The 20,547-nt window shown below is 34.6% G+C and overlaps 2 protein-coding genes and 1 long non-coding RNA gene across 4 annotated transcripts in view; 1 reads left to right on the plus strand and 2 right to left on the minus strand.

The window, feature by feature from the left end:
- LOC18431587 (uncharacterized) overlaps positions 1-20,547 on the minus strand; it is a 63,531-nt gene that overhangs the window by 21,589 nt on the left and 21,395 nt on the right. The window lies entirely within an intron of this gene.
- On the minus strand, positions 1,068-13,035 carry LOC148783322 (uncharacterized). Its single transcript, XR_016049499.1, has 2 exons — positions 12,117-13,035; positions 1,068-4,818 (listed from the first exon to the last, which is right to left on the minus strand). It is a non-coding gene; the product is annotated as an uncharacterized LOC148783322 (long non-coding RNA).
- On the plus strand, positions 13,613-14,081 carry LOC148783323 (ATP synthase subunit C family protein). Its single transcript, XM_088856174.1, has 2 exons — positions 13,613-13,621; positions 13,740-14,081. The coding sequence occupies exons 1-2, from the start codon at positions 13,613-13,615 to the stop codon at positions 13,908-13,910; spliced, it is 180 nt and encodes a 59-aa protein (XP_088712300.1). The 3' UTR covers positions 13,911-14,081.

A 20,547-nucleotide genomic window follows, 5' to 3' on the forward strand; every position in this document is an offset into this window, starting at 1 on the left:
GGGTTTCTTAATAAATTTTTTTAAAAATATGTTTTTTGTGATGAATATTAGAAAAAATATATATATTCTTTCTTTTTACTGTTATATAATTTTTTTTACAAAAAAATAAAATAAGTGTATGATATAGTGCATGACAAAGTTGCTCGATCGTTTGCTCGATTGTTTTTGCTCGATCTTTTTAGTTATTTTTATTAAGAGCATGATGTAGTTGTATTTGTAATAATGGAGGAAAATAGTGCATCTTTTATCATACAGATTGAATTTCTTTTTATTTTCGGTTAATTCTAATGTTCTTGATGATTTTGGCTTGATTTTAGGTTTTCTAAATGAAATTTTTTTTTTCAATAAAATTACGTTTTTTTAAAACAATATGTTTTTTGTTATGAATATGATAATATATATATATACATATATATATATATGTGTATATATATATATATATATATATATATATATATATATATATATATATATATATACACATATATATATATATGTATATATATATATATATATATATGTGTATATATATATATATATATATATATATATATATATATATATATATATATATATATATTTATAGGATTTGAACTCTCGTTTTAAAAGTTATTAGCTCATTGCAAACTTCATTAAGTTCATGTTTTAGTTCGGGAACTGAGGGTTCTTTATTAATCCGAGTTTTATTCTAAACTCTTTAAGGAATATCTTGAAAGCTATATTCCTCTTTTGTTGGGATAAGAGAAGTCTTGGGTGTAGTAGGCCTGGATGGATTTTTGGCCATGTTTATGTATTGGATTAAGGCTTCCTTTTTAGCCTCTAGATTATTAATTTTGTCGATTAAGTCGATGATAAAATTCTTTCTTTTGTAAGAGTATTTAGACTTAAACCATTCATATCCAAGATCGCTTTGTAAAAATTACATTGGCAAGAATCATCACCTCTATAATCATCATCTGAGTCAAAGTCAGAGCTTGAAAAGATTAATTCCTCATCATTAATTTCCCCGATTAATATTTCTTCATCAGATTCAGAAGTTTCTTCATTAATCAAAAAAATATCAAATATTTCTTTTTTAAAATTTTCATCAATTTTTTTTTTTTTTTTTTTTTGAAACGAACATTTTCATTTTCATCAATTTCAAGAGCATTAATTCTCCTCTAGACCCAGCACTTATTTCTATAATGACCTACCTTACCACAATTATGACAAACTGATATTCTCTTCTTTCCCTCGCGTTTAAAAGAGTGATCTTGGATAAATCTTTTAGGGAATTTCTTTTTCTTTTTTAAAGATTGACTATATTTGGATTTGTGAAAAAATTTATAGTTCTCTTTGTGAAGTGTGAAGGGGTTTAGAAGGTAAAGTATTATACACACACTGCTCACAGTAGTCTCCTAATTCCTTCTTCCCTCTCATCCTTTGTTTTTCTAATTGTCTCCTGAGTTTTAGGTTTGTAAATAAAGCAAGACCCTCAGCACAAATTTCTACTGATAATTCTCCTAGGGTATATTGAGAATAAGGAATAATTCCGTTATGCTTATTTTTATATCTTGTTTTGACCTTCTCAACAAAAGATTTGGAAGGCTAGATATGAACTTTTCCTTCCAGTGATCCGCCTTACTATCCTCTCTAGACATCAGTCTTGAGTAAGTTTGATAGTAGATCCTCTGATCTAGCAGCCAAGAGAGCCATACTACCAACAAAATGAAGTGTGATAGTGTAAATCAGTGCATCGCCTTCATCCACTGCTGTTTCCTGGACCTGTCCTGAACTAATTTCAATTTTAACCACCCACTGCTTAGTCGCATTAAGGATCTGGTTTTTAGCAGATTCCTCCATATGGAAATCGCACCAGCCTCTAAGCCATCCTGTAAATCCACATATAATGGCTTTGGCTATTTAATTGATCTTTATTGCCGCTAGCCTTACAAGCGGTGGCATACATTGTCATATGCTTCATTAAATCAAGAATTTGGTTTTCGAGCACACCGGCTATGTTCCAATTGACCATAGACCTGTCGGAAAAAGATACAGAACGAGCAACAAGGTCTTCTTCTATTTGAAGATCTACTAGAGTAGGCCGGGGATAGTACACTCTAGTCTGGGAAACTGGTCTAGTTTTTCTTCTATAGTCTGGCATACATTGTCATATGCTTCATTAAATCAAGAATTTGGTTTTTTGACATACCATCTATGTTCCAATTGACAATATACCTATCAGAATAAGATACAGAAGTAGCAATAAAGTTTTCTTCTATTTGAATATCTACTAGAGTAGGTCGAGGATAGTACATTCTAGTCTGGGAAACTGGTCTAGTTTTTCTTCTATAGTCTATCCTGTTGAGATCTAATCTTTTTGTAAAACTTGTACATCACTAATAATAGGAGATTTTTTCTTTTTCGTATCATCAATATTCAATTTTGCCATTCTTTTAACTAATTCATCCACAAGTTCTTTATTATCATATTTTTTCTTTATTCCTTGAAGGCTATATTTTCCTGCTTCTATACTGGGTGGAGGTTTAAACAGCACAGCTTCTCTATGGCTTTCCTTTCTCTTTTCCTGCTTGGTGGTTTTTAGGTTGTTCAACATATTCTCAATCCTGTTAGTTTGTTTACCCATGGTTTGAAGGAAAAGATTTGTATAGTTATTTTATTTTATGATATTTGGTATACCGTCTAGTCAGACCATATGGTTGTCTGTCTCTTTAGGTCCTATTTTGAAGGGTGAGGCCTTAGTTTCTAATTATTCGCCTTTTAGTTGTAAACTAGTTTCAAGACGGTGGGTACACTCCATAGTTTCACCTTTAACTGTATAAAAGGTTTGGAATGGCTTTTCTGCCATATTTATTCCGTCTTTTGAGAAATCTGGGATTTTAATTCCCTTGGACTTTAAGATATATCTAAGTCATTTGAAAAACTTCACATTAGTTTTATATTGCAGCCTAAAATTATTAAACATTTTATGAAATACATTTCTTAGTTCTTTAAATTTTTGAAATTCTTAGTTGTCTATTTTCTTCTACAAGAAAATCTTTTTTAATCCATTCTCTGTGAATGACGAACTCGTCTTGGCATTGGATTGTAAGTAAATCAAAGTCAGTCTTACAAAGTAGGTTCTCTTGAACCAGTTTGGGAAGAACCAGGGGTGTTACTTTTGTACATAGGATGCTGGACTTGATTTGAAGTTTTTCTAAGACCTTCTAAAACTATCTTCTCATAATCTGTTTGAGGAATAGATGATGTAGAAGATCTGGGTGGAATGTTAGAAGATGGATTAGAAAGGCTCAATCTAGCTTTCTAGACGATGGAAACTGAATTTCGATTTCACCGACAGGATATTCGATAATCTGTTCAGGTTCTTTATTCTCAAGGACTTTATTTTGGTTCTCAAACTAGAGAGAACATCTTTTTGGTAGTTTTACCTGTGTCCATGATACAGTCTTTCGCATGACCAAACTAGATTTTTTCAGGTTTGTTTGAAAAAATATTGTTTGACCCTAAGTGTCCATTGCCAAGCATTCGGACACAAGGTGTTCATGACCTTGTAACAAATTCTATAAACAAAAGAAAAATTTTGATATCATGGGTCCATACTAAAACCTTGTGTTTTAAGGTTTAAGGTTAAACTTTCAGTAAGTTTGGATCAGTTAAGGCTACCAAAAAATTTGAAAAGCAATTAACGTATATAGGGTCGTTACACAAACTTGATTCAACGATTCCTAATAAAGAATCGGTGAATCTCCTATGCCTGTTATCTCTTAAACAGAGGACAAAATTATTTAATCCCGTTCTAGTTAGAGGTTTAACCGCTATTTGAACTAAAGCCGATATGCAAATAATTAAAATTCTTTCGTTTATGGTCTTCAATCATTCTTGAAGACAGGAGTTGGAAAGTGTCTTGTGTTTCCATTACTGAAATTGTTTTTTCAATAGTTTTTATTGAAAAACTGCTTTTAAAATAAAAAATCCCTTTCCTGTAAATATCTGTTATAGGAACCTTTGGGATGTTCCAATTTGGAATCTGTTTTTCAATATTATCGATAATAAATTCTTCTTTATTATTACCATGAAGTGTGCAAGTAGAAGTTGTTCTAGTGGATAGGGTTCTAATAAAATTTTCCATTTTAAGAATATAGTTGTGCTCTGAGTCAATTGGAATTACTCCCAACACTTTTCTGCCATCCTGGCTTAAGCGATCTTTGGGTCACAACGACTTTTGCATCAAACTACCATCTTAACCTGGCACTGATACATTAATCAACAGAACAGATAAAAGCAGGAAACAAATAAAAACAGTTAAAAACAGGGAACAAATAAAAACAGTATCCTATAACACAATCTTATACAAAAGAAAGAAAGTAAGGTTGATACACCACCAGAAAGTTAGATTGCAGAAGCTAGCTTGATACACCACCAGAATAGAAGAAAGCAAGATTGCAGACGCAAGCTGAATACACCACCAGACTGAGCACACTAGGGCTCAACAATCAAACTGAAAAGCAAGGATACAAGACACTCAATAGTAGGACACTTCATACAAAGCAAGAGACTATTACTTCTGATGCCCCAAATGAATAGGGAACTCCACCTTTTATAGGAGAGATGTAAATGGACTTGAAAGGGTTTTAAGTCCGCTCTAATAATTGCACCGACATAGTAAGATTCATCCTACCCTTTCATACAAGGAAAAGGAGCCGCCCCTTTTATGGTGGCTACATTATTTTGCATTATCATTGTCGGTGGCTACATTGAAAAGGCATAGTAGTTTGTCTCCGGCAACGAACACATATCCTAAGTGATTTTGGAGTCGTACTGTCCCTTTTTCAAAATGCTATTTCTTTCATTTTGGGGGGTAACTGATCCCTGCACAATCATCACCGTTCAAAGGACTACAATCTTCTTCATCTTTTGTTGATGTGGACTTTTTATCACCGTCCTCTTCTAAAGCTAGTAGTAGCTTCCTTTTAAGCTCTAATTTTGATAACTTCGGGTGGTGTTGTTGTATTATTGCCACATATTCCATTATTTCCATGTTAGGGTTTGGAGGAGATTCATTTTATAATTGTTCCACCATTTTACCGAGATTTGTTGGCATAATTCTTAGATGTAATCCCATCTATCCATACCATTTAAAAATCCAAGGTACTTGATAGAAAGCCATGAAGTAAAGATGGTAGTTTCTTTTTAAACAATGTTTGTTATAGTCAAAGAATTTTCTCTGCGATGTTTTCATTTTCTCTGGGAGTATTTGGTCCCATGATCCCCATAAGTAGAACCAATTTTTGAACCAGTTTGGAAATTCTTCAAATTCAGTCAGTTTAAATTGAGCATACCAACTATGTGAATTTTTTTTATTCTGGTAGGCAAATACTTCAACCCATGCTTTTATGTATTCAAAATAGTGGTAGGATTTGATTTTAATTCCTTTAGTGTTTAACAACTTTGGTTTTGAAGGATCTATAAGAGATAATTTTGTGTAATTGTAATTTTGAATACGCAATTTGGGAATCATTATTCATGTAATGGTCGTTTATTGTGGCCGAACCTGTTTCCATGAGTATAGTCTCATACAATTATCTGCATCTCTCTCCCATATGTGGGTGCATATGGTTTTTTAACTAGATCGCTACTATTTCAGTGGGGTCTTTTATCTTATGGTCATTTTCAACAATATCAAGGGTATATAAGCTGTTTCAATAAAGGGAGTCCTATTAGGACTTGAACCAGGACTATTAATCCTCAGAGGAGATTGTTGGTAAGATACATCGATCTCTTGGGTTTGCTTTTTTATTAAAGCAGTCGGTGATTTTGATGATGTAGCCAAGCCTTTACTTGGGCTGGAAACTATCTCCATTGGCTCTTTTTGGAATTTCCAGCCCGCCCTGCAAAAATTCTGGGGTTAAAAAGTCGGGAAGATGATTTACTTTTCCGTGAATATGTTCAATAGTATATTCAAATGCGAAAAGAATACCTTGCCATCGTGCAAAGATTTGTTTTGAGACGAGATTTTTGACATCTTTTACGAGAATGTCCTTAGCGACTTTATAATCGGTTCGAATAAGAAAAGGTTTATTAAGCAAATCGCTATGGAATTTGTTATACAGTGAACGCAAGGATTTCCTTTGTAATCGTGGAATAATTTTGTTGGGCCGAGTTCCAGGCTTTTGATGTAAATCGGACCAACTGTTCATTTTCATGAAATTTTTGTTTAAGCACTCCTCCTAACCTTGCTCAGAGGCATCGGTTTCAATAATTTTAAAGCTTTGGCACTAGATAATGTGAGGCATGGTAATTCTTTGGCCTTGTGCTTAATTTTCCTAATGGCTTTGATATGCTCATCAGACCAATCAGGAGGGTTGTTTTTTTAATTGTTGGAACAAAGGTTTGGCATCAATAGCGAGATTTTTGTAGAAATCAGAAATATAATTCAAACATCCAAGGAATCTTTGAAGTTTTTTCTTATCTTTTATAACATCCGGAAATTTATCCCCGAACTGAATTGCTCTATCAATGGGAACAATTCTTCCCTAATAAATATTGTGACTAGCATTTTTAATATCTTAACTGTTTCCATTGTTGGTCAATAGATTCAGAGAAGACAAACACGTCATCAATCTATACTATCATGAATTTAGTGTAAGGATTAAATATATCATTCATGATATTTTGAAATTCGGATGGTGCGTTTTTTAATCCGAAAGGCATGACATTCCATTTTGTAATGTCCAAAAGGGACATTAAAAGCTGTTTTATATTTATCTTTTTTGATAATTTGAATTTGCCAATATCCAGACTTTAAATCGAATTTTGAAAACACAAAAGCACTAACCAATCTATCGAGGAGATCTCTTTTGTTGAGGACTGGATATTTTATCCATCGTAGGACTTTATTCAGTGGTTTATAATTGATAACCAGTCTAGGGGCTCCTGTTTCAATTTTAAGAGCCTTTTCAACATAAAAGGCTGAACAACTCCATGGTGAGGAGCTCTTCCTAATAAGGCTTTTATTAAGTAAGTCTTGGATTTCTTTTATACAAATTTCTAAAAGTCTGCTATTCATTTGAATAGGCCGTGCCTTGGTCGGAATTTTTTGCTCATCAAAATCTGGCTCGTACAAGAGCTCAACTATGTGCTGCTTTCTATCCCAAAAGGCATCAGGGACCTCAGAGCATATTTCTTTTTCAAGAGTCATCTTGAAAGTACTAATCTCTTGTTGTAACTTGGAAGATGAAAATTTTTCTTCAATTGTTTTGTGTTGCTTTCTATCCCAAAAGGCATCAGGGACCTTAAAGCATATTTCCTTTTCAAGAGTCGTCTTGAAAGTACTAATCTCTTGTTGTAACTTGGAAGATGAAAATTTTTCTTCAATTGTTTTGTATTTGATTTCTTCTTTTAAATAAAAAATTAATTTTTATTTAGTATAGATTTTATTCTTAATATTGTTTATCTATGAAGTTAAATTTTACTTCATGTCCTTCAATATTAGCTTCAATTCTTATATCACCAATTTTATTGGGTAGAGCAAATTTAAAAAAAGAGTTCCCAAAAAAACTAGCTGGCTTAAACCTTTAACCATAATGAATGGAAATTTAAAACAGACTCCATTAGTGCACACCGCAGCATCGGACACTTTGTAGTTTATTAGCAATTTGCTACTAAACCTGGGTAGTTTTGCTAAAGTATTTCGTAGCATTTATATAGTTTAAATCAGCTCCTGAGTCAATAAGAGCAGTGGTTTGAAAGCTATATCCTTGTTGTATGAGGTTATGGGGATATTCATTTATTAAGACGCTAAATTCTCCCTCAGTATTTAAATCCTTTTTTCTTTCCTAAGAGGTAGTAGCTACTTCTAGGGTTTCAACTGTCGTTTTAAGAACTATTAGCTCATTGCGAACTTCATTAAGTTCATGTTTTAATTCGGGAACTGAGGGTTATATTCCTCTTTTGTTGGGATAAGAGAAGTCTTGGGTGTAGAAGGCCTGGATGGATTTTTGGCCATGTTTATGTTTTGGATTAGGATTAAGGCTTCCTTTTTAGCATCTGGATTAATAATTTTGTCGATTAAGTCAATGATTAAATTTTCTTCTCTTGTAAGAGTATTTAGACTTAAACCATTCATATCCATGATCGCTTTGTAAAAATTACATTGGCATAATCATCACCTCGGTAATCATCAACTGAGTCTGAGTCAGAGCTTGAAAAGATTCATTCCTCATCATTAATTTCCCCGATTAATATTTCTTGATCAGATTCAGAAGAGTCATCAGAAGTTTCTTCTTGTTTTTTAACATTTTCATCAATTTGAAGAGCATTAAATCTCCTCTTGGCCCGGCATTTATTTTTATAATGACCTACCTTACCACAGTTAACAAACTGGTATTCTCTTCTTTCCCTTGTGTTTAAGTCAATGATTACATTTTCTTCTTTTGTAAGAGCAGTTAGACTTAAAACCATTCATATCCATAATTACTTTGTAAAAATTACATTGGTAAGAATCATCACCTCTGTAATCATCATCTGAGTCTGAGTCAGAGCTTGAAAAGATTAATTTATACAGTTGGCAAGAATCATCACCTCTCCTTTCCCTAGTGTTTAAAAGAGTGATCTTGGATAAATCTTTTAGGGAATTTCTTTTTTTTTTTAAAGATTGATTATATCTAGATTTGTGAAAATTTTTATGGTTCTCTTTGTGAAGTGTGAAGGGGTTTAGAAGAAGGTAAAGTACTATACCCAAACTGCTTACAAAAGTCTCCTAATTCCTTCTTCCTTGTCATCATTTGTTTTTATAATTCTCCTAGGGTATATTGAGAATAATGAATAACTTTGTTATGCTTATTTTTACGTCTTGTTTTAACCGTCTCAGCAAAAAGATTTGGAAGGCCAAATAAGAACTTTTCCTTCCAGTGATCCCCCTTACTATCCTCTCTAGACATCAGTCTTGAGCAAAAAACATCTTTATTCCACTTAAAGTGAGAGAGTGTAGGGCAGCGTAAGTTTGATAGTAGATCCTCCGATATAATGGCCATGAGAGCCGTACTACAACCAAAATGAAATATGATAGTGTAAATCGGTGTATTAACTGCATCATCTTCATCCACTACTGTTTCCTGAACTTGTCCCGGACAAATTTCAGTTTTCACCACCCATTGCTTAGTGGCATTAAGGATCTGGCTTTTAGCAGATTCATCCATATGGACATTCCACCAGCCTCTAAGTCATCCTGTTAATCCACATATAATGGCTTTGGCTATTTCATGATCTTTATTGCCTCTAGCCTTAACAAGCGGTGGCATACATTGCCATATGCTTCATTAAATCAAGAATTTGGTTTTTCGACATACCGTTCATGTTACAATTAACAATAGACTTGCCGAAATAAGATTATAGAAGTAGTAATAAGGTCTTCTATTTGAAGATCTACTCGAGTAGGTCGGGGATAGTACATTCTAGTCGGGGAAACTGGTCTAGTTTTTCTTCTATAGTCTATCCTGTTGAAATCTAAGCTTTCAGTTTTAAAGGCTTCTTGTATTTTTTGCAATTTCCTTTCCAGAATAACTATGATCTTTTTGTAAAACTTGTACATCACTAATAATAGGAAATTTTTCCTTTATTGTATCATCAATATTCAATTTTGCCAGTTTTTTAACGAATTCATCCACAAGTTCTTTATAATCACATTTTTTCTTTATTCCTTGTAAGCTAAATTTTCCTGCTTCTATACCGGGATTTGCTGAAGTGGTTTATCAATTATAAACCATTGAAGCAGGAAAAACATTTTTCGGCTTATAAAAAGAAAATATACCTGCTTCTATATTGGGATTTGCTGAAGTGGTTTATCAATTATAAAAAGAAAATTCTCCTGCTTCTATACTAGGATTTGCTAAAGTGGTTTATCAATTATAAAAAAAAGAAAATTTTTCCTGCTTCAGTGGTTTATGAATTATCAACCACAGAATAAAGCCCTACGATGGATAAGATATCCAATCCCCAACAAAAGAGATCTCCTCGATAGACTGGTTAGTGCTTGTGTGTTTTCAAAATTCGATTTAAAGTCTAGATATTGGCAAATTCAAATTGCCGAAAAGATAAATACATATGAAATGTCATGCCTTTCGGATAAAAAAAAGCACCATCCGAATTTTAAAATATCATGAATGCTATATTAATCCTTACACTAAATTCAAGATAGTATATATTGATGACGTGCTTGTTTTCTTTGAATCTATTTACCAACATTGGAAACATTTAAATATATTTTTAAAAGCTATGAAAAATACTGGTCTACTCGTATCAACAAAGTAAATAAATCTTTTCCAGACCAAGGTAAGATTTCTAACTAACAATATTTATCAGGGAAGAATTGTCCCCATTGATAGAGCAATTCAGTTCTAAAGAACTTCAAAGAATACTTGGATGTTTGAATTATATTTCTAATTTCTACAAAAATCTTGCTATTAACGTCAAACCTTTGTTCCAACGGTTAAAAAAGAACCCTCGTGACTGGTCTGATGAGCATAACAAAGTGATTAGGAAAATTAAGCTCAGGGCCAAAGAATTACCATGCCTCGCATTATCTAGTCCCGAAGCTTTTAAAATTATTAAAACCGATGCCTCTGAGCAAGGGCTAGGAGGAGTGCTTTAACAAAAATTTCATGAAAATGAACAGTTGATCCGATTTACATCAAAAGCCTGGAACCCAGCCCCACAAAATTATTCCACGGTTAAAAAGGAAATCCTTGCAATTATTCACTGTGTAACAAAATTCTGAATCAATTTGCTTAATAACCCTTTTCTTATTCGAACCGATTGTAAAGCCGCCAAGGACATTCTCGAGAAAGATGTCAAAAAACTCATCTCAAAACAAATCTTTGCACGATGGCAATGTATTCTCTCCGCATTTGAATTTACTATTGAACATATTCATGGAAAAGCTAATCATCTTCCTAACCTTTTAACCCGAGAATTTTCGCAAAGGGGGTAGGAAATCCCAAAAACAGCCAATGGAGATAGTTCCCAGCCCAAGTAAAGGCTTGGCTACATCATAAAAAACCGAGTGCTTTAATAAAAAAGCAAACCCAAGAGATTGATATATCTTACCAACAATCTCCTCTGAAGATTAATAGTCCTAGTTCAAGTCCTAATAAGACTCCCTTTATTGAAACAGCCTATATACCCTTGATAATTGTTGAAACTATCCATAAGATAAAAGACCCCACTAAAATAGTAGTCATCTATTTAAAAAATCATATGCACCCAAATACGGGAGAGAGACGCAGAGAATTGTATGATACTATACTCATGGAAACAGGGTCAGCAACAATTGTCCACCATTATAGGAATAATGATTCCCAAATTGCGTATTATCTTTTATAGAGAATGGGGACTAGATCCTTCAAAACCAAAGTTGTTAAACACTAAAAGAATTAAAATCAACTCCTACCACCATTATGAATACATAAATAGCATGGAATGAAGTATTTGTCCACCAGAATACAAAAAATTCACACAGTTGGTACGTTGAGTTTAAACTAACTGAATTTGAAGAATTTCCAAACTGGTTCAAAAATTGGTTCTACTTATGGGGACCAAATACTCCCAAAGAAAATGCAAACATCTCAGAGAAAATTCTCGACTTATAACAAGCATTGTTTAAAACAAAACTACCATCTTTACTTCAAGGCTTTATATCAAGTCCCTTGGATTCTTAAATGGATATCAGATTTCAGAAGACGATATGGATAGATGGGATTACATCCCAAAATTACGCCGACAAATCTTGGAAAAATGGTGGGACAATTATAAAAATGAATCCCTAGACCCAGAAAACATTAAAATGAGACTAATACCCTCTTCACCAAACCTTAACATGGAAATAATGGAATATGTGGCAATAATACAACAACACCCTAAGTTATCAAAATTAGAGCTTAAAAGGAAGCTACTACTAGCTTTAAAAGAGGACAGTGATAAAATGTCCACATCAACAAAAGATGAAGAAGAAGAAGATTATAGAAAGGGTGATGATTGTGCAGGGATTAGTTTCCCCCCCAAAATAAAAGAAATAGCATTTTGAAAAAGGGACGGTACGACTCCAAAATCACTCAGGACACGTGTCCCTAGCCGTAGACAAAATACTATGCGACACATTTCACTGTAGCCACCGACAACAATAATGTAGCCACCATAAAAGGGGAGACCCTTTTCCCGGTGTGAAAGGGTAGGATGAATCTTACTATGTCGGTGCAATTATTATAGCGGACTTAAAAACCCTTTCAAGCTCTGTTACCTCTCGCCTATAAAAGGGGTAGTTCCCCATTCATTTAGGGCATCAGAAGTAATAGAGTGTCTTGCTTTGTATGAAGTGTCATACTATTGAGTGTCTTGTATCCTTGCTTTTGCTTTGATTGTTGAGTCCTAGTGTTCTCAATCTGGTAGTGTATCAAGCTTGCTTATACATTCTTGTTTTCTTCTATTCTGGTGGTGTATCAAGCTTCCTTCTGCTATTTTACTTTCTTTTATGTAAGTTACCCTTACTTTCTTTATTTTGTATAAGATTGTGTTATAAGCTACTGTTTTTATTTGTTCCCTGTTTTATTAGTCTTAGGATACTATTTTTATTTGTTCTCTGTTTTTATCAGTTCCACTAATTAATGGACTCTAGGTTTAGTCTATCCACCCTCCTGAAATTAGTTTACAACTACAAGGTGAAAAATTAGAAACTAAGGCCTCACCCTTCAAAATAGGACCTAAAGAGACAGACAACCATATGGCCAGACAAGAGGGCATACCACATATCATAGAACAAAATATGGCCAGACTAGAGGGTCTACCACATATCATAGAACAAAATAACTATACAAATCTTGTCCTTCAAACCATGGGTAAACAAACAACCAAGATTGAGAATATATTGAACAACCTAAAAACCACCCAGCAAGAAAAGATAAAGGAAAACCACAGAGAAGCTGTGTTGTTTAAACCTCCACCCAATATAGAAGCAGGAGAATTTAGCCTACAAGGAAGAAAGAAAAAAGATGATAATATATATATATATAGAGAGAGAGAGAGTAATGATCCTATGAGACCCTCCCACACCAATAAGTGTAGGACCCCAAAGGATCACCATTAAATTTAGCACAGATCTCTAGAAAAGTTATCACATGGGTGTGGGATTTGATTTTTCTAAAGATCTGTGCTAAATTTAATGGTGATCCTTTGGGGTCCTACACACATGGGTGTGGGAGGGTCTCACAGGATCATTACTCATATATATATATATATATATATATATATATATATATTCGTTTTTTTAATGTTATATACTTTTATAACAAAAAAATAAAATAAGAGTATGATATATAGTACATGATAATGTTGCTCGATCTTCAACTTGACTTTTTTTGCTCGATCTTTTTAGTTATTTTTATTAAGGACATGATGTAGTAATTTTTATTAAGGGCATCCTCTAGTCTAATACATCCCCATCTAATTACTATATGTCCTAAAAATTATAAGGATTTCATTTATGATAGAAAATATTCGGTACACTATGGTAAATAACATGGTTTATAAAATTATATTGAGATCGAGAACAAAGTAACAAACTATGGATGATGTAGTGGGATGGCTGAAACTATGCACCACATGTGCACTAACATCTGCATACATGTATACAATGGTTTCTTTCTTCTATTTGAAGAGTATACAAGCATTTATTGTTGCATCATCCATAGTTTACTTTTTCTTTTCATATTATTTTTAGTTCTTTGATTCATTCCGTGGCGCAAAATCCATCATTGGCTAAACAATCATTTGGCTATGCCATTTTGGGCTTTGCTCTAACCAAAGCTATTGCATTGTTTGCCCCAATGATGGCATTTTTTATCTCATCCGTATTCCGATAGTTCTTTCTTTTATTTCAAAGAGAAAATCTTTCACTCTCAAATACTTAAGTGAAATTAAGAAAAGACTTAACTTATTAAGTAAGGTTAGCTCTTCTTAGGGCTAGAGCTAGTTCAAGAGTAGTGGTACTACGAGCTAGTGTAAGGAAAGCTTTTCCTAGGTCTAGTCTAGGGCTAGTGCAACTATGGCCCATAAAGAACTAGATATAAATCTTTGTTGTAAATATTTTAATCTTAAAAATGAAATTTTTCTTTCACTTCATTTATTTGTTTATTTATTTTGTGTGTTTACTTGTATGCTTAATTATTTTGAGTTGCATTATGCAAAGAGGGATGGATCAATTTGTAAGGCTTTATTTAGTTTTTGGGTCATCGAAAATGTAAACAACACTTTGCTTGGGTAAAATATTGAGGCAAATATTTCCCAAATAAATATGTTTATTTTCAAGAAATTAAAATTTAATGGTAAAATAATTTTTTTAGTGAACTTTTATGTTTAGGAAAATTAACAAGAAAATAATAAGATGAGGAGGGGAGATGTGGTGTGGCAGTATGGCATAAAAGTGAATGATAAGGGAAGAGTTCGATGTAAGTTTCCTAACAAGAAAATGGGTGGTGGTATTTATCGCCTAAAAGAGCACCTTGTTTGGGTAAAGGGTAATGTCACTAGTTGTAAAAGATGTGCTACCGGCAGTGAAACAACAAATGATAAAATTAATTACTGCTGGAAAAGAAAAAAAAGGTGAAAAGAAAAAGGGATACGGAGGAGGTAAGGGGGGGTACGAAAGTTCCATAGATGAGGTTGAGGACCAAGAAGTACAGTTCGAGGCACATATGGAACGAGGTAAGATTATTAGCCTCCAAGAGCTAAATTATATAGACAAGTGGAAATTCAAGAGATGTATGGGAGAAGGGATGGTGCATCCACTAGCCGTCAGCCTCAACAACCTGCAATACAGGGTAGGGGTGGATGCGGGCCTTCATTGCTTAGGTCCACATCTAATGGATTGAGGCATAGTTTCTCTAGTCGGCCATCCTCTTATAGTCGGCCATCTACTACTGACCAACAAGAACCCATAGATATGCCACCAATGACCCGCGAACCCTCTGGACTTGATCCCCACAAGCCACAATATCATTAAAATAAAATAAAATTTCCATCAGGAGGTATATCAATAGAAAAGGCGAGAAAGATGATTAGCATGTTCCGGTATGCTAATGCACTGCCATTTAATTCTACGAGCTCAGACTTCTACCCCCAGATGGTATTTTCTATAGCTGAGGCAGGGCCGGGTGTTAGAGGCCCAACTGCAAAGAAGCTTGCAGAGCTACATTTAGAAGCTAAAGTTCATGATGTAGATAAGCATATTGTGCAGTTCAAGGTCTGCTGGCCAAGTACAAGATTGACCATCATGACGGAGTGTTGGAAGGACAAATCCCACTGTCATCTTGTCAATTTTTTAATAAGTTGCCCTAGGGGCATTGTTTACCACTCTAGTATTGACATTTCAGGAAACAAACATATTGGAAGACTGATATGCATACATAGAGACAAGATTATAGATGAGCTTGGACCTAAAAATGTGATCCAAGTAGGGACTGACAATGCTACGAACTACAGAAAAGCAGGCTTGTTGATAATGAAGAGAAGACCAAATCTTTATTGGACTCCATGTGTAATGCTTAAGGAAATAGGGAAGCTAAAGAAGGTTAAAACTTGTATTTTGAAGTGCACGACGATTACAAAATTCATATACAATCACACGTACCTTCATGCTTTGATGAGGGAGTCTATTACTAAGTTCGCCTTAGCATTCCTAACTATACAATCAATATGGGGTAAAAAGGCGGGATTGAGGTCAATGATACGCTCTAACGAGTGACAGACTAATAAGGCAGCAACGAGTCAACATGGAAGGCAGGTTGAAACCATCTTTGTCGATCAGAGGTTTTGGGCTCGATGCAACCATGTTGTTTCTGTAATCTAGTGCAGGTGTTGAGGTTGGTTGACTCTGATGATAACCCACAATGGGAGTTTTCTTCGATGCAATGAGACGTGCAAGGGAAGCTATATTTCATAATAACATATGGACTGATGAGATGTTGGAAATCGTTGATCGTAGGTGGAGAGACCAACGACATTGGGATATCCATGGGGCGGGTAATTTATGATTCATCGTCTCAATTCATGATTCTTTCTCAACTCCGACTAAATTTACCGTAATTAATAACATAACAAACCATGTGTAGGGTTCTTTCTTAATCCACATAACTTGTACTCCAATGCCACCTTAGATGATGCAGAAATCATGAAGGGGGTGAGAAACTGCATCTACAGGCTTGAGCTTGATCTTGAAACTCAGATGGAGTGTATGCAGCAGGTAAACCCTAATCAAAACATGTCTACAATAAAATTTTAACTCAGAATAATGAAATTAATACAAGTTAAATATGGTTGTATCGAGCCCAGAACCTCCAATCAACAAGGATGGTTTTAACCTGCATCCATGTTGACTCGTTGCTGCCCTATCAGTCTGCCACTCATTAGAGAGTATCATTGACCTCAATCCTGCCTTGTTGCCCAATATTGATTGTATAGTAAGGAAGTTGTGGCGAACCTAATAGTGGACTCCCTAACAATCTCTCGCATGCAATGCTCCCTCATCAAAGCATGGAGGTACGTGTGATTGTATATGGATCTTGTAATTAGCTTGTACTTCAAAATACAAGTTTTAACCCTCTTCAGCTTCCCTATTTCCTTAAGCATTAAATTAATACAATAGGCAGCATAGGGAGTCCAATAAAGAATGGGTCTTCTCTCCATTAGCAATAAGCCTACTTTTCTGTAGTTCACAGCATTGTCAGTCACTACTTGGACCACATTTTTAAGCTAAACCTCATCTACAATCTTGTCCAAGTGTGTGCATATCAATCTGCCAATATGTTTCTATCTTGATATGTCAATGCTAGAGTGGTAAACAATGCCCCTAGGGTAACCTATTAAAAAATTGACAAGATGCGTGTGGGACTTGCCCTTCCAATCGTCTGTCATGATGATCACTCCTGTACCTGGCCAACAGACCTTGAACTGCACAATATGCTTATCTACACTATGAACAGCAGCTTCTAAACATGGCCCTGCAAGCTCCTTCATAGTTGGGCCTCTAACACCAGGCCCTACCTCAACTATGGAAGATACCATCTGCAGGTAGAAGTCTGAACTCGCAGAATTAAATGGCAGCGCATTAGTATACCAGAACATGCTAATCATCTTTCTCGTTATTTCTATTAATATACCTGCTGACGGAAATTTTATTTTATTTTGATGATATTGTGGATTGTGGGGATTCAGTCCAGAGAGTTCACGGGTTATTAGTGGCATATCTATGGGTTCTTGTCGGTCAGTAGTAGATGGGCGACTATAAAAGGATAGGTGACTACAGAAACTACGCCTCAATATACTAGAAGTGGACCTAACCAATGAAGGCCCGCATCCTCCCCTACCCGGTAGTACAGATTGTTGATGTTGATGAATAGTGGATGCACCATCCCTTCTCCCCATACATCTCTTGAATTCCCATTTGACTATAATTCAGCTCTTGGAGGCTGGCAATCCTAGCTCGTTCCATTTGTGCCTCAAACTCTGCTTTTTCGTCCTCATCCTCATCTATGAGACTTTCGTACCCCCTCCCTACCTCCTCCGCATCCCTTTTCTCTTTGCACCTTTTTTCCTCTTCCATCAGTAATTAAGTTTAACATTTGTTGTCTTACTGCTGGAGGCACATCTTTCCAACCGATGACATTACCGTTTACCCAAGCAAGGTGCTCTTCTAAGCGATAAACACCACCATTCATTTCCTTGTTAGAAAGATTACATCGAACTCTTCCCTTACTTATCATTCACTTTTATGTCATACTGCCACACCACATCTCTCATCCTCATCTTATTATTTTCTTGTAAATTTTTCGAAACATAAAAGTTCATTAAAACATTTATTTACCATTAAATTTTAATTTTATTGTAAAATAACATATTTATTTGGGACACATTCGCCTCAATATTTTACCCAAGCAAGGTGCTCTTTACATTTTCGATAACCCAAAAACTAAATAAAGCCTTACAAATTGATCTATCCCTCTTTGCATAATGCAACTCAAGGCAATTAAGCATACAAGTAAAATCACAAAATAAATAAACAAATAAATTAACTGCAAACAAAATTCCATTTTTAAGATTAAAATATTTGGCAAAACAAATTTATATCTAGTTCTTTATGGGCCATAGAAGACAATAAGAACAGAAAAAGTAAACTATGGATGATGCAACAATATATGCTTATATACTATTCAAATAGAAGAAAGAACCAGTGTATACATGTAGGCAGAAAGAACAAGGGCCATATTAGATTCAACTAATCATCATCATCGTTTCATATGGGCCATGATTACTCATGTTAACCAACATCGTATCATCATGTCATTGTTGCATATCCCTTGTAATATTGAAAAACAATATTTTATTAAGAAAACCTAAAATCAAGCCAAAATCATCAATTATTACAAATACAAAGAAATTCAATTCGTATGATAAAAGAAATAAAAAGAATTAACCCAAAATAAAAAGAAATTCAATTCGTATGATAAAAGATGCATTAGTTTCCTCCATTATTACAAATACAAATCATCATGCACTTAACAAATATAACTAAAAAGACCGAGCAAAAAAATTGTGCTAAAGATCGAGCAACATTATCATGCACAATATCATACATTTATTTTATTATTTTTTTGAAAATATATATAACATTAAAAAGAAAGAAATATATATTTTGTTTTCTCATATTCACCACAAAAAACATATTTTTATAAAAAAAGACGTAATTTTATTGAAAAACATAAAAATTTTAAGAAACCCTAAAATCAAGCCAAACCATCAAGAACACCGAAATTTTCTAAGTCAAAATCAACCCCCAATCTTGCCTTTACGAACAAATTGACATGTGGATATGATCGATACTTTGATTACGATTCAAATGCCCCAAATTTCAAGAAAATCCATTCAGTATTAAAAATGTATTATAAAAAATGGTGAAAATTTCAGTTCATGATATTTTCATGACTAAAACGCAACAAAAAAAAATCCATATAAAAAAATTTACTCAATAATAAATCAACATACCTATTGTATTTGATAGATGAAGCCTTGATGATCAAAATACACATCTCAGTTCGTTAAAAAACGATTAATAGATCGTTCAGAATTCAATTTTTTTGGATCGAACACAGTTCTTCAAGCAGCAGCATGTCAAGACGAAATCAACTTCCAATCTTCATCTTTTTGGAAAAATTAAAAAGATTAATGCTTCAATAATGATTCAAAGTGCTCAATTTTCATGAAGATCCATGCGGTATTGAAGCTAGTATTGAGAAAATTGAGGAAATTTCAAAGCTTTGAAAATCCGCCACTTCAATCAGCCAAAATCTCATTGTTCTTCGATTTTTCATTCAAGAATCAATGATTTTATGGTGTTTTACAACAATAAAGCACCAAAAAAACAAGAAATGGTAGAAAATCGAATACAAAGAAAGTTGTAAAAGGTGATTGACAGGTTCCTGTTAAATGTAACGATCCTTTTATCAAATAACGCCCGTTATTTACAAAATGCCCGTCTTAGCAGTTAACCAGTTCTGTTAGCATAAACCGCCGATTTTGCGTAAAAACCACTGGTTCGAGGTCAACCCGGCCGATTTTTACCCGATGTTTTTTGAGAAATGGGTCTAAGTACTAGTACCCCTAAATTGGCCCTAACCGGAGTCGAAACCCTGGTGGTCCGATCTAACAGGCTGGTTCCGATTCAAACTAGCCAGTTTTGAGAACACTGGGTTAGTTGACTCTGATGATAAGCCAGCAATGGGTTTTCTTTTCGACGCAATGAGACGCACAAGGGAAGCCATATTTCAAAATAACATATGGAGTGATGAGATATTGGCGATCGTCCATCGTAGGTGGAGACACCAACAGTATCATGATATTCATGCGGTAAGTAATTATGATTCATCATCGCGATTCACGTTTCTATCTCAACTCTGAGTAAATTTGTCGTAATTAATAATGTAATAAACCAATGATTTAAAAAACGCCGAGTCGAACCGGAGTTCGACTCGGGAATCGGCACAGGCCGTGTCGGTTCCAGTACAAAACCCGGAACCGCCCGGTTCCAGAGCAGAACCCCCGGTTCCCTCCCGGTTCTCGCGGTTCCCTCCCGGTTCTAGCCTTCTCACGTGTGTACACGTGCCACACACACCACTCACACACGTGTGTACGTGTGACACGAGTCGTACACACTCCCACACGTGCCACACGCACTGACAAGTGTGCACGTGTGCACTGACACGTGCGCACACGCACGTGTCAGGTTGCCCCAAAGTTTTCACGCGTATGTTTTAATTCATATTACATAGGTATTTATATACCAAAGTTGACTACCCATCTTTCGATTTGGGATAATTCCCAAACATCATTAAATGAAAAGGAAATGTAAATATATTCTATTAATCAGCAAATTATAACCACATGTGGGGAGGTGGCGTGGTGGTTATGTCTCTTACTTCTTCACTTCACCTCCCAAGGTCGAATCCC

Source organism: Amborella trichopoda, chromosome 2 (assembly GCF_054954075.1).
Source record: "Amborella trichopoda isolate Santa Cruz 75 chromosome 2, AtrichopodaSantaCruz75HAP2 v2.0, whole genome shotgun sequence".
Lineage (NCBI taxonomy): Eukaryota > Viridiplantae > Streptophyta > Magnoliopsida > Amborellales > Amborellaceae > Amborella > Amborella trichopoda.